Source organism: Lactuca virosa, chromosome 9, assembly GCF_052849685.1.
Source record: "Lactuca virosa cultivar CGN04683 chromosome 9, Lactuca_virosa_CGN04683_v6, whole genome shotgun sequence".
Lineage (NCBI taxonomy): Eukaryota > Viridiplantae > Streptophyta > Magnoliopsida > Asterales > Asteraceae > Lactuca > Lactuca virosa.
In genome coordinates, this window is record NC_136434.1 from 45,063,674 (window position 1) to 45,079,218 (window position 15,545).

Below are 15,545 nucleotides of genomic sequence, written 5' to 3' on the forward strand. Positions count from 1 at the left end.
ATATATAATATTAGACTTTTAATGTTATATATAGTATAGGGTGTATTTTACACTTTTAAAATATTAGGTGGGTTAATTTAATAAATTATACCTTTTAATTTAATTAAACATAAACCATGTCATTATGGATTTATTAACTCTCTTTTAATTATACTTTTAATTAAATTAATAAAACCATAAGGGTGTAATTTGAACTTTTCAAAACTAGGGTTTTAGAATTTAAAATTTCAAAAATTAAACTTTTAATCAAAAAATAAATTCCAAAACTTGAGGACAAGTTTTGAAACATTTCAAAACATTAGGGTTTAGAATTTAAATATTTCCAAATTAACCTTTTAATCAAAAATTTAAATTCCAAAACTTGAGGAAAAATTTTGAAACCTTTCAAAATATTAGGGTTTAACTATTTAAATTTCAAAACTAAAACTTTTAAAGTTCAAATTTAAACTATAAAACCTAAGGGGTGTAAATTGAAACTTTTCAAACTTACTAGGTCAAATATTTGACTAATAATAATCCTATATGATTATCCATATTTAACCAAATCCATCAATTTTGATGAGGATAATCATTCCAAACTTAAAAATTTGGATTTTGGCAAGAAAAACGAGTTTTGACAATTATCCTCAACAAAATCTGGTGGAAAATTCGAAAAATCCAGCAACAGACCCTTGGACTCGTCGAGTCCACAATGGAACTCGTCGACTAGGACCTACTCGTCGAGTCCATTCATGGACTCGGCGAGTCTGCCAGTCAGAACCCAAAAAATTTGATTTTCAAGCAATAAACGATTAAATATGCATCAATTCATCAACAAACAGCCCTAGGCTCTGATACCACTGATGGGTTTTGAGCACTACAACATTCCTATGGTGTACATGCAAACCCTAAAGCTTTGGATCTAGTTTGTCTAATGAACATGCAATAATCATCCAAAGCCATAAACTCTAGATCTAGCATGTGATAATCAAATAACATATGAATTAGGGTTTAGATCTTACCTTGATTGTTATGTAGCAATAACAATCTCAATTCCTTCTTGTAATTGGATTCTGAAAGCTAAGTGTCACAAGTGTCACACCTCTAATGGAGTCACAAACACCATATGCAATAAGGATGAAGAAGGAGGAGAGAGAAGACACCAAAACGTCTAGAAACCCTAAGGAATCAATTAGCCACGTTTTTGGTGCCCTAGGGGTCCTTAAATATGTGAGGCTATTAGGGTTTTGAACTAGGAAACCCTAATCTGACTGCTTAGGCCCTAAGCAGCCCATGGACTCCTCCTTTAGAGGCCTTGGACGAATTCTAATGGGTTTCCCCATAGATTTCGTCCACTCCATCCTCTATGGAGTCCATTAGCCCAATATCCAACTATCACACAATTGACAGTTCTAGTCCCCTTTATTTAATTAATGTCTTTTAGCCACAAAATTAATTCTGATTAATTCTTGACTATTATTAATTAAATAATATTATTTCTCTCTTAATATATTATTCATATAATATATTAATAAATCATAATTAATCTCTTTTTCCATAAATCATCCTATCAAGTTGCTTTGGTGAAGGCAACCCAAAAGGACCATGCTCGCAATCGGGTCAAGTACATACCAAAATAGTTATGGGCTTAGACACTAATCCAACATTAACTACATAGGAAGACAACTGGTGTCATTGTTGGAAAACTGGTTGTCCTAATTACCATTCTACCCTTTGTAACTGGAGAATGATTAATTAACAGGTTAATTGTTGATGAGGGGAAAATACGACAGAAGTTGGTTGTAACAATAATTTTCTATTGAATATATTGCAAATAGATTCAAATAATAAAGGTTTTTTGTAATATAAATAAAAAGTAACATGAATTATACAGGTGATGTCATATGATTGTTCTTCAGTCTACTATAACTGTGATGATCAACTTAGTGGCTCAGATCAAGAATTTGAGATAGAAAACAATTAAGAAACACCTTCTAAATCAAAGATAAATAGCAACAGCAACAACAAGGGAACAACACTGGCAACAGCAAGGGAGCAACACTGGCATTCACGTATTGATAAATACATATAGACATGAACAGTAACGGTTAAGCAGTCACACACACGCATACACATTGGTAATTTAAAAACACTTTGACTGGTGAAAAAAATGACATTTCACATTGTTTCCTCATGTTACACATTCAATACACAGAAAAACAAATTTAGAAGAATGAATGCACCTGTTTCATAACCCAAGAAATGATTTGCTAAACAGTTTTATCTGGATAATTTTGAGGTGAAAAAAAAACTTACTAAAAGTTTCATCTTAATAGCAACAGTTAAATTGTCACACACACGCATACACATTAAGTAGCAGAAATAATTTTCAATTATGATTAACACAGACATTGATAAGCAGGGGCTTACATATACACATTGAGAATCAAACATTCCAGTCAAAGTCCAATTCGCAAAATAAACCTTAAATTCGTAAAAATCCAGGCAGGGGTAGGGGTATATACGGTGATTGAATATCCGATAACTGAAGTGTCTATCCAAGGGATTAACCTCGCCATGTTCTGTCCTTCTGTGGGAAACAGGGGCTTACATATACACATTGAGAAGCAGAAACTTACCGAAAGGATTGAAGTCGTTGATTGAATATCCGATAACTGAAGTGTTGATGATGGAAAACCTTGGAAAGACGATGCTCTAAAGAATGATTGATATCGTATGTTTCAAGTATATATTGAGCATAATACGATCAAAACGACATAATAATCAAAATTAAATGTAATCGATATGATTGATATGGATACCATAATAAGATGCTCTTAATCGGGTATGTAATGAAATTAAGTTAATGTGTACAGCTGTTATGAGCAATAAAAATTGAAAGAAAGACAGGGCGTTATATGGATTCCATATTCAATTCGATATCCATATTCCATATTCCAAATTTCCATATCTAATCCTACGTGAAACCAAGAAGGGGTAAAACCGGTATTTAACATTGGCAGAAAACTGATGTTTTGAAAGGACACGTGGACAAATGGTTTTGTTTATTAGATAGGGAGATTCTTTAGGATTTTATAGATATGTGGGGGGTATCAAGGCGATGTTTGACATGCCATAAATAGTTTTTCGGTGTTTTTTTAGATTGTCATGTTTGTCAAATCAAAAAGTGTTTAATAAACCTAACCTATAAAGCGACTTTTTAAAAATATACTTTAGAGTAGCGTTTCAATACGATTATTAAATTGTTTTTTTAACACAGTTTTAATTTGGAGATCAAAACATCGAGTTATGATATTGAACAAGCTTAGGTTAAGAATATGAAAAATCCTATTAGATGACTTAGGCAAAAAAAAAAAGGAATATATTGTTACTACCTTCAAAACAGGAAGCGTAGGGGTGGTTTTGTCTACCAACATAATTTTTATTTTATTTTATTTATTTATGATTCTTTAGGATTTTATAGATATGTGGGGGCATCAAGGCGACGTTTGGAATGCCACAAATAGTTTTTCGGTGTTTTGTTAGATTCTCATGTTTGTCAAACCAAAAAGTGTTTCATAAACTCAACCTATAGACTAGCTTTTTAAAAATATATTTTAGAGTAGCGTTTTGTCTACCAAAACAGGAAGCGTAGGGGTGGTTTTGTCTACCAACATAATTTTTATTTTATTTTATTTATTTATGATTCTTTAGGATTTTATAGATATGTGGGGGCATCAAGGCGACGTTTGGAATGCCACAAATAGTTTTTCGGTGTTTTGTTAGATTCTCATGTTTGTCAAACCAAAAAGTGTTTCATAAACTCAACCTATAGACTAGCTTTTTAAAAATATATTTTAGAGTACCGTTTCAGTGCGATTATTGATTTGTTGTTTATAAAAAAAATTATCTGAAATATACTCTGTATTAATTATAAAAAAAACTAATGTTTTTCATGTCTTTCTATGTAATTTTACATGTCACATAACTTATCACCTAGTTTATCAAATATTATTTCTTGTCAAACAGTAACTAACTTTTTAGCTATCAGCTACCAGTTAGATTTTAGTTATTAACTAGCTTTTCAACTAATTTGAGTTTGTTTAATGACAACTCAATCTACAAGGCAAATGGAAGAAGAAGTTCTTGACAACTAAGATGTGTATATAGGAAGTTCTGGCATGCAATTAAGTTGGTTGACGTTTTTTTTTAAAAAAAAAATCATTTTCTAACTCCAAATTTCAAATTTCAGTGACCTTATCCAAATTTTGGATACATGAGAATATTTTGCTAATTTGGAACTCTAATGCGAAATTTAATAATCCATATAATCTTTAGAAAAGAGTTTGTTGTTTTGTGCCTAAAACTTCGAGTGTTCCTCATTGATTAACCTAAATTGAATTCCTGTTAACCAAGAAATATGAGAAATATCAATAAGGACAATAAACTTATACGATCCGTAAGATATCCAGATTCTTGGATACCAAACCTCTAGTTTGTGATATATTCATAACATGGTGTAAATGGTGTTAACATAACATCAAATTGGGTTTGAAATGCCCTAATCAAATATAATTAATCACAACAAACCTTATCTATTTTACATATTCCAAAATTTGATGTCTAAATTAAAAATCAAGACAAAATTGGTTGTCATCTTATAAGGGATGTTTGGTATAGAGAAATAAACAATAAGAAATAAAATCATTTCTATTTCTCTTGTTTGTTTTTTACTAAAATGAAGAGAAACGGGGAAAAATTAAATTCCATTCCCACCATTTTTATTCTCTGTTATTTGTAAGGAGAAGATGGGAAACAACAGGCGAATGCCTTTGAGAAAAAAAAATCAAAGAATTGTGGAACCAACCAAGCTCTCAACAGTCGATCCCTAAACCCTATATTCAGTGTGATTTTTTTCTTTTGTGTTCGATTTTATAGGGTGTGTTTAGCACGGAGCGTTTGAGAGCTTCTAGCATTTGACAAAACGTTTCATTTTGAACTAAAAGTCTTGTTTGACACTACAAGTTTTTAGCGTTTAGTTTAAGCAAAACGCTCAAAAATTCTAAAAGCTATCTAACATATGGCATGTTTGGAAAAAGTAGTTGTTAACGCGTAACGGTTATAAAATTACATAAAAGGACAATTGTTTAAAAATAAATAAATATATAAATATATTTTTAAGGGCAATTATGAGTATTGATTTCAAAAGCTTCGTAACGTTTTGTTAAACGCTACATGAAACAGCTTTTTGATTTGGAGCGTTTTGTTTAAACTAAAACTAAACGCTCGTATTATAATAAATATTTTTTTGCCACATATCATACTCTCATTCATTTTGCCACATGTCATTTTGTAGTTATTTTAAATTAAATTTTTTTCACATGTCATTTTATATTTTTTTTATTTATTAAATTTCATATAATATTTTAATATAATAATCGTAATAAATATAATAATAAATGACTATCAATTTAATTAATGTAAATTTTCTTTTATTTTTAAATTTTCTAAATTGAAGCCCAATCATTTCTTTTGTTTATTTATTTAAATTATTTGTTTAGATTTAAAAGAGAAATTGTTACTTCAATTTTAGTAATTCAATATTTTTTCTTACTTTCATTATAAATTCAAACTCTCTAAATGTTTAGACCTTTATATATATATATATATATATATATATATATATATATATATATATATATATATATATATATATATATATATATATATATATATAGAAAGTGGATAAAAATATATTTTAAAAAACAATAAATAATTACCGTTTCTAATGTTAGATAACGGATTTTTAACATTTGTAATGTTAGATAACGGAGTTCTAACATCTGTAAAAGAATGAGAGTTTTGTATGGTTGTATTATGCATTCCAGGTGAAGTAAATGAATTGACATTTTGAGTTTGACCAACAATGTTGGTTGATCGATCTGCAAATAGCAACAACTTATAAAACCTGTAAAGATATGTATAAAACAAAGTAACAGTAAAACATAGAATATAAAATAATAATAGGGTTACAGTTTAATATATTATTTAAGAAATGCGGTATTGATGTACTTGGAACGTTCGATGTTGTTTTCATTTTCTTCGATATTTTATTTTCCAAATATATTTTTCTTTGTCTTCTTTTCTCTCTGGCTTGCATGTGGTACATGTTATTGTTGTTTTCTGCATAAGAACACATATGATAGGATATGAAATGTGAAATACGGTAAATAATATGATTATATAATACAATTGAATAAATAAGCGTACCTTTGTAAGCATTGGTTACCAATTTCGAAGAATATTGATTTGCAGCGGACGAAGAACTTGACAATTTATCTATTTTTTTATGTTAATACATGTGTATTTTAATTAATTAAATTTTATGTTAGTTAAAAAATAAGAAATAATAATAATATTGTAAATTACAACATTTAAAAAGAAACCTTTGTTCATTGAAGTATTAACCGCTGTAGTTGTTGAAGTATTTAATTTTGTAGTCTTTTTAGAAGAAAGGGAATGCATTGTATGTCTGCAACCTTAAGAGATAAATGAGATTACTTTAAAAATTAAAATATTTAAGAAATAGCAAATCAGTAGTTTATATAATATTTATATAGCGAACAAATATGTATAATGTAAATTTGTAGTATTTTTAAGTATTTTTGTTAAGTATTGGCAAAAACGGTACAATAACATTATATAATTTTTTTATAATTTGTTTAACCATTGTAAATCTGAAAATATTAATTTAGTCATGTATTATTTATTTTTATAATCGAATTTTTATATTTGTTTATATTGTGTAAAAGTGAATTTAATTAAAGATATTAAAGTTAACATGAGTCGGGTAAGATCCAAAGCTAAAAATGGGTCGGAGTCGGATCCAAATAAGAGTCGATACACACACGCACTGTAACTCGTAACGTGTGTTGTATATGCAGAAAGAAATCGGGTGAAGAAAGCAATACTCTCCCAACAACTCTCTTTCTACAGACGTCTTCTTCATCACTCACTCTCTCTATCTTTCTCTTTTTGTGTGTGTCTTCCTATCAGTGAGCCTAAAAGCCAGTTGGTTTCACAGATATTCTGTATTTGGACCGTCGTCACCGGTTAACCCTCAATGACTATCCTCGATTAACACACCATCGATTGCGTTCAACAACGCATGAAACGGAACCTTGAAGATTTCATCTACAGTGCCTTATCCTCCTCCGAATTAGTCTCCGTCAGGATGAGGTTAGACGATCCTAACCCCGACTCTCCTTCTTCCACTGCAACCCTAAATTCATTACCTGGTGTGAATCACGTGTCATCATCCTCATTTCCAACCTAGGGCTTATTCCATTTCCATTTGTTCTTTCCCCAATTTGAACCAATTTTGAGTACGACGTGCACGTGATCCTGTAGTCGAGAAGAAGAAGAGAGAAGGTAGGCCCAATAAGCGATCGGAGCATTTAGTGGGTAATCACGTTAAAACTCGAGCGGCTGCAGCTAGGGAAGCGACGGCGGTTGGTGTTGAGCCGAAGCAACAAAAGAAGCCGCGGCTGCCGACTAAGAAGAAAAAAGAGGGTTTAGCAAAAAAGCCGGTGGTTGTCATTTCTGAAGCAGAGGAGGATAAAAAGCGAACAGAGGAAACAGGAGAAGAGACATTCAAAGGAGCAATGGCAGATGGAAGCGGTGGCTTGAGCGCTAACAAGGTTACAGGCCAGGAAGAAGAAGGGAATACCGCCCCTTTTCCTGAAAGGGTATGTTGTCTATTGCTCCTTCGATTTTTGTAATGCTTCTTTACTTATAAAACGCATTGATTTTCAGGTTCAAGTAGGTGGATCACCTCAATATAAGGTCGAAAGAAAATTAGGGAAAGGTGGATTTGGTCAGGTATTTGTTGGTCGTCGTGTATCTGGTGGAACTGATCGCATATCAGGTCCTGGTGCTACAGAGGTAATGTTCTTGCATCAAACAATCAAGCTTACATTTTATATAAAATCTGATTTCTGCAATTCATTTTCTTTAATTTTGGTTGTGACTTGTGACAGGTAGCTCTTAAGTTTGAGCATAGAAACAGCAAAGGCTGCAGTTATGGTCCTCCATACGAGTGGCAAGTTTACAAGTATGTTGTAACATCCGGAATTCCAGGTATAATATTTTATCATTTATTTTTGAGAAAAAGAGAGGGACTCAACGAGTTGAGTCGTAGACTCGTCGAGTAGGACCGCGAATGCTGACTGGATTAATGAACGGACTCGACGAGTCGATGCGTGGACTCGGCGAGTCCGCGCTGTAAAATGAAACCCTAAATCTCAGGGCCTGAGCCCTATGTAAAGGCCTTTATGGCCTCCATTTGCGGCTACCAGTCCAGAGAGAGATACCCTAGCGATTGTGAGCGAGTTGTGAGAGAGTTTGAGCCTTTTTGATCATTTTTGGTGTGATTTTGCAAAGGAGAAAGTGTTTCCAGCAAGGGGAAGTCAAGAGGATTGCATTTCAGTGGGTTTTCAGCTTGAATCTTCAAGTTTGAGGTAGCTAGTCGATCCTATTCTCTTGTTTTGCTCAAGGACATTGAATTTAGGGTTTTCTATACCCTTTTATGGCTTGTTTAGTTGTGCATAGTGTCCCATTGAGTGCTAAACTCTAGATCTGGACCTTTTGAGGTCCAGAGAGCCTTTAACCATACTGCTTTTTGTGGTTCTATGGAGGAAATGGACTTAGGTTGCCATGTTAGAAGGAATTTCACCAAAATAAGCCTCGTGAGCATTGCATGTGTAGCAAGATTCGACCTTTACGTGTTTATTGGTCATGGGGAAGTCAGATCTATAGATTAGAGAAGCAGATCTGACCTCAGGAGGTCAGATGAGTGATGTCATGGGAGGAACTCGCCGAGTCCATAAGTGGACTCGACGAGTCGAGTCGGGTTGCCCCGCGATTCGCGACCTGTGATAACCGTTGAGTGTAGGGTTTACTCAGCGAGTCGAGTGAGGACCAGGGACGAAGAGGACATGCATGGACTCGCCGAGTCACACGAGTGCACTCGCCGAGTCACAGGTAGGGCCGGAAGGTCTACCAGAGTTATGGGACGGAAGTCCCCTGAGACACAGAGACCGGAAGGTCTTATAGCCTTGAGTGGCGTATGTGCGTATGTGGTATTTTGGGGAACTCACTAAGCATTTATGCTTACAGTTGTTGTGTTGTGTGTTTCAGGTACTAGCGAGGACTGTGGGAAGGCGCCGGCATGATCCGTACACACTGAGAGGATCTATGTATATGAGATATTGGGATTTGTCTGTGATGATAACATTGGATACATTTTGTTTGGATATTGTTTTTGATGATTAAAAGTATGATTTAAAAATGAAAAATTGTTTTGAAAATTTACGTCGTTACATATGTGCACATTATGTTTTTGTGATTAGTAAACAGATTAACATTGTTCTTTTTTGAATTTAAAGAAGTGGATTTGTTTTTTCTTGGTGAAACAGTACTCTGGGTGGGAGTCATGGAGTGCCTAAAGTTCATTATAAAGGAAAACAAGGAGATTACTATGTTATGGTATATGCTAATACTTGATGAGTTTTTAGTTTATTTAAATGAATAACTATATAACATTTCTTTTTCTCTATTTACATTATAGGTCATGGACATGTTGGTGCCTAGTTTGTGGGATGTTTGGAATTCTTCTGGACAAACGTGAGTTCTCCATAAACCTATGAACATCAAATGATTATTTCCTCTATTTTTTCTTGTGGTTTACTGCATTTTGATTTAACATTCCAAAAGTGGTAACTTGTTTTTTATTGTTGCATTTTGTTTTCCATGATGTCATCAGAAATGGTGGCTTGTATAGCTGTGGAATCTTTATCAATTTTGGAAAAGATTTCTACAAGAGGGTATATAAAATATATATAATATATATACATTCCAAATATTCTTATTCTTTTTTCATTTCACTATATAAGATGTTTCCCCTTTCCCTTATATTCATTGCAAGAGTTATGTCTGTATTTATAGTTATGTGCATGGAGATGTAAAGCTAGAGAATTTTTTACTTGGTCAACCATCAACAGCTCAAGAGAAGAAACTATTTCTTGTTGACTTAGGGCTAGGTAAGTCATTTCATCCAATTCCTTTCATGGGTTTTCTATTACATCTCATTTTCCATTAACACATTCATTGATATGATGGTATCTATCAAATGCAGCAACAAAGTGGAGAGAAAGTATAAATGGTCAACATGTTGACTACGATCAAAGGCCTGACATGTTTAGGTGAAATCTCATTCTCCTAACTAATTAAACCAAACCCTTCATTTCATATTATATTGTTTTTTTAATAAATGTTTTGGTATGTTGTAACAGGGGAACAGTTAGATATGCTAGTGTGCATGCATATTTAGGAAGAACAGCAAGTAGAAGAGATGATTTAGAATCTCTTGCATATACACTTGTATTTCTACACCGTGGTAGACTTCCTTGGCAAGGGTATCATGTATATTCCTTAATTACACCAAAATCTCATACTTATTGCACAAAATAACAACATACTTTACTCCTTTTCAACATTATATTTACATTTCTTCACCCCTTATAGCAACATACTTAAATTTATTTACCAATAATATGAATATGTAACTTATAACAGCAATGTAGAAACAGTTCTTTAATCAGGTATTTCTGTTTCACAAGAGATAACACTTTTTTTCTTACAGTATTTGCTGATATCAAACAGATGAAGAGATTCAACAACCTTGTTTCAAAAGTTTAGAGCTTTAAGAACTTGATGGAACTTTACAAGGTACATAATATTTTCTTATTCAATATGCCTTTTGATCGATGTTTTTCTTTAGTTTGGTTGGAGCAGAATCCTGAAAACAAAATAAGCGTATAAATGGTATAATTGTATATATTTCAGAATTTGATAAATCGGTGCAGATTTTTTGGGATTTAATCACTGCAATTTATTTAATTTCTAATCACATTAAACAGACTGCCATATTAAATCGGGTTTTTCTCATTTCAAATTTGAAGAACCGATTTTTTCATATTATTTTCAAATCTTTTATTCATTTAAATTGATTGGTTGCATATTTTGAGTGCAGGTTTTTCCGGATTTTTGTGGATTTATTGCAACTGGATCGTTTGATTTGAAGTAAAGGGCATTTACGTAAATAAGGCTTAATAAAAAAAAAAGCTGGAAAACTAAATTGTTGGGTACGTGGCGTGGCGTGGCATGATTGTAATTATTTATTAGAATAGGAGATTTATATCCGGTATAATTTACATATATCAAACTTTCTCGATCTAACGATACAATTCTGCAATTTTTTTAATCTCCGATACAGGAATTCCTTGGCGTTTTTTAACTGACGAGCGATTCTGCATCGATTCAATCCGTTTTTTCGTTTTTTTTTTGCTTGTTCATCTTAGTTTTATTTAATTACGGTAAGTTAATTTTTTGTTTGAGGCACAAATTTTTATAAAGCACTTTGATTCGCGAGACTTTGTTGCATATCGAGCTTTATCTTTGTGAAAATTCGATCTACGACACGAAAAACTTTGAAATCTTTATATTTATGTATTGGTGTAAAGCTTTTGGATCTCGAAAAGGCGTGTTATAATCGGATGAGTTCAAATTCTGTAATGTTTATTATTTTGGTGATGTACCCGGGACCATTATCGATTCATGAGTTCAATCGTCAATAAATTATGCTGAAGCTTTGATCTGGAACAATCGTGCTTATACAATATTCTTTTGATGTCTGTTGCTCTTCCAATGGTTTATATTCTATTCATGTAAGTGGTGTTTATTTTGATTGATTTTGAATACAATGTGATTGCAGATATCTGTTGATCAGGGGGGAATTCTTAACATTTATGTGTCTCTGAGACATTGATTCGTGGTTGGTGATGGTTCCCTTAGAGTTAGAGTGAGGGAAATTGATGGATTCAGCAAGGAGTTGGCTACATAAATTTCAACCAAGAGACCGATGAGGTCAAATACCAGAAGGAGGGATTCGATGGGTGGTGGTGAAGATGACATTTCTGGTGAAGAGGCATCAAATATCACAAAGCAAAAGGTTGCTGCAGCCAAGAAGTATATTGAGAACCATTACAAGGAGCAAATGAAGAATTTGCAGGAGAGGAAAGAAAGGTACATCAAAGTCTTGATGAAATTACATAATTTAGTGTTTTAGTTTTTGACCATTGCATGATATTAGAACATCAATCCAGTAAGTAACACTTGGATTTTGTTTAAATAGGCGAATTTCACTCGAGAAAAAACTGGCTGATGCTGATGTTTCAGAGGAAGATCAAGACAACTTACTTAAATTTCTAGAGAAGAAGGAAACCGAATACATGCGCCTTAAAAGGGTGCTGATGATTTTGAGCTACTCACCATGATTGGAAAGGGTGCTTTTGGTGAGGTCAGAGTCTGCAGAGAGAAGACAACAGGCAGTGTATTTGCCATGAAAAAGCTCAAGAAATCAGAAATGCTTCGTAGAGGCCAAGTCAACACTTTATTAATTCTATACAATGTTTATGACTTTATGTTTTTGTTACTACACAAGCAAGTACTTAAGTTTATAAATCCCATTTTTAGGTTGAACATGTGAGAGCTGAAAGGAATCTACTTGCAGAGGTAGACAGCAACTGTATAGTCAAACTATATTGCTCTTTTCAAGATGATGAATATTTATATCTAATCATGGAATATCTTCCTGGTGGAGACATGATGACTTTACTTATGAGAAAGGACACCTTAACCGAAGATGAAGCCAGATTTTATGTTGCAGAAACAGTTTTAGCTATTGAATCCATCCACAAACATAATTATGTACATAGGTATATCTCCTTTGAAATCTTCTTTTTTAGTATATACTCAAATTCTTTTTTTTTTTTTTTTTTTTTTGCAACAGAGACATCAAACCGGATAATTTGCTACTTGATAGATACGGGCATTTGAGATTATCAGATTTTGGATTGTGTAAACCTCTAGATTGTAGTACACGGATTTTTCAAATGTGGATAATGGTGTTGGAACTTCAACGGGTGATGATCGTTCTGGAGCGCACAACAAGAACAACTTCAACATTGGCAGAAAAACAGGAGAACACTTGTAATGGATCCATCTTGTTCTTCTTATATAATAACTGGACAAAAAAATGGATCTTTTTTGATACTGACATACAAATAAACTACAACTCTATTTTGTGATATTTTTCAGGCTTATTCTACTGTTGGAACACCTGATTATATAGCTCCCGAAGTTCTACTGAGCACTTGAATGTGATTGGATGTAATTTTATAGGTTCATGAATTACTTTAAGCCTAATTCCAATTTCAACTTTGTATGTTTAAAATGATTATTTGATTGATTGATTGTTGTTGTTCTTCAGGTGGTCTCTTGGGGCGATTATGTTTGAAATGCTTGTAGGGTATGGGTATCCACCTTTCTACTCTGATGATCCAATGTCAACTTGCAGGAAGGTATATCATTTGAAATTAATTAAGTATTTAGGATAAGTATATTATGTTATTTATGGGTGCTAATTTTGTTAGAATTTGTAGAGTAAACTGGAAAATACATTTGAAGTTTCCGGAAGAAGCAAGGCTTTCATTAGAGGCAAAAGATCTGATTAGCAAACTGCTTTGTAATGTGAACCAGAGGCTTGGTTCAAAAGGTGTTGTATGCCTATGGTGTGTTCTTTTCTAGATTCTTGGAAAATTATTCCAAGTAGTCAATTTTTAAATAAATTGACTTATTTTGTTATGTTAGGCTCATCCTTGGTTTAGAGGTATTGATTGGGATAGAATTTATCAAATGGAAGCTGCATTCATTCCAGAAGTTAATGATGAGTTAGATACCCAAAATTTGAAGAGGTATTTTCTTCTATCTGTAAATTTAATATCATCATATATTCATTTGACATGAGCTTTCTCTTATCTCCTTTATTTGTTTTCTTGTTGTGTTCATGTTTCAGTCTGAACACCAAAACAATAGTTCATCAAGATCTGGACCATGGAGAAGGGTAAGCTTTCTAGGGCTGTTTTTTTAATGATGAGGGTATTTACGTCTTTTGCAAAGTTGTTGGTTTGTCTTTATGTTTCTTGTTTTCCTCTCACTATTCTTTTATTTATTTATCTGCAGATGCTTTCATCCAAAGATATCAACTTTGTTGGTTACACATACAAGAATTATGAGATTGTTAATGACTATCAAGTCCCTGGAATGGGTATCTCTCTCTCTTTCCTGTGAAGTATTGTCTGGATAAAATATCTGAGAATTCATGTTATTAAAATCGACTCATATTTATTATTGCAGCTGAACTTAAAAAGAAAAGCAACAAACCAAAGAGACCAACTATCAAGTCACTATTCGGTATGCTTTCTTTATTTTTTATTTTCTTTAATGCAAGAAATAGCAACGTACTTTCATTTCTTCTTATTAGATTTTCCAAAGTACAATGTCCTAATGAGAAAAAAAATGAAACTACAATGCTGTAAGTTTTGCCTGATTTTGTTAAGCTGGTATCCTTCTTTTTACAAAGGAAGGGCCAGAAACAGACACAGAGACAACATCTGATGCTGGCAACAAATCGTTTTCAAATCGGTTGCCACCAAAAGTAGAAGTTTCTGAAAAGCAAAAATAGAAGACAACTAATAATCTTATTGTGGGTTTTTTTTTATTCACTTTAAGTTGCTGTCATAATATTTACTAAATTACTTTCACTCTTTTTATACAAAAAGATAACATTTATCAGTTAAATATGGTCTCAAGAAGTATTTGAAGTATTAGAGTATTTTAAATCCAGTTATTGTTCAGTATTATTCGTGACTTTTTTTTGATAAGCCCCTACATTTCTGTTATCTTTTTGGCCAGGGGTAGAATGGTCTTTTCTGGTATTATGGCTGTTATTGGCTGATTATGTTGGCTGTTATTCCCTTTTGTCTTGTCTCTAGTGGTAGTATATATAGTCCTTTTGTTTTAGAGAGTCGGTAGCTAAGAATTATTAAGAATTGAAGATTGATCTTCTTGGAGAGTCCATTCCTCTCGAATGAATGGGAAAACACTGATATCTTTATCTGTTTCATAGATTGATTATCAATGGAGTCTATTTCTTGTTCAAAAATGTATAAGCTATCATTTTTCTTCAGAAATACTGAAAAACATCATAACTTTTCGAGTAATCTCCAAGTTTAAGATTTGCAATTGATGCTCTTAAATTATGTCAAACTCATCTTAATTATTTGGGAAAATTTAGTTGGAAGTTGTTGGAAAATAAAGACAGTAAAACGAGCAATTCGAATCACAAAGTATATTTTTAATAACTTACTCTATTGTGCTATAATTTTAAAATTATAGAACTGTAACTATTTAAAGAAAAAACGACAATAAAGTATTGATGGATCAAATGCAACTCGACCCATTTTAACATGCACAAACTTCAGCTGTTTTGACCAAAGCCCATTCCAGGTTGAATAGATTGACCGATAACTTTTGAAAAATAAATACATAAAAGATAGGATTTTAAAAATCTTGCGTCTATGGGAGGTTTATCTAATCCGTTAAAC

General features: G+C 32.6%; 1 protein-coding gene and 1 pseudogene across 2 annotated transcripts; both read left to right on the plus strand.

Annotated features, from left to right (window-relative positions):
• The first annotated feature begins 7,147 nt into the window (after positions 1-7,147).
• On the plus strand, positions 7,148-11,125 carry LOC145139187 (casein kinase 1-like protein HD16). The gene is made up of 12 exons (XM_079073103.1): positions 7,148-7,277; positions 7,390-7,727; positions 7,795-7,923; positions 8,019-8,092; positions 9,456-9,525; positions 9,608-9,663; positions 9,792-9,863; positions 9,985-10,079; positions 10,175-10,241; positions 10,332-10,461; positions 10,615-10,722; positions 11,072-11,125. The coding sequence occupies exons 1-12, from the start codon at positions 7,148-7,150 to the stop codon at positions 11,123-11,125; spliced, it is 1,323 nt and encodes a 440-aa protein (XP_078929229.1).
• Positions 11,126-11,266: 141 nt separating this feature from the next.
• On the plus strand, positions 11,267-15,103 carry LOC145137114 (uncharacterized; annotated as a pseudogene). Its single transcript, XR_013720876.1, has 13 exons — positions 11,267-11,414; positions 11,813-12,123; positions 12,233-12,481; positions 12,574-12,815; positions 12,890-13,089; positions 13,198-13,269; positions 13,370-13,483; positions 13,542-13,659; positions 13,750-13,869; positions 13,955-14,002; positions 14,122-14,206; positions 14,296-14,352; positions 14,854-15,103. The product of XR_013720876.1 is annotated as an uncharacterized LOC145137114 (transcript).
• Positions 15,104-15,545: the final 442 nt, after the last annotated feature.

Bases quoted from the DNA above. Each gene is read 5' to 3' on its own strand.
- LOC145139187 (XM_079073103.1), top strand. From the start codon at position 7,148: ATGAAACGGAACCTTGAAGATTTCATCTACAGTGCCTTATCCTCCTCC. The intron at 8,093-9,455 runs GTATGTTGTAAC...TTGGTGAAACAG, and splicing joins TACGAGTGGCAAGTTTACAA to TACTCTGGGTGGGAGTCATG. The intron at 10,080-10,174 runs GTAAGTCATTTC...TATCAAATGCAG, and splicing joins TCTTGTTGACTTAGGGCTAG to CAACAAAGTGGAGAGAAAGT.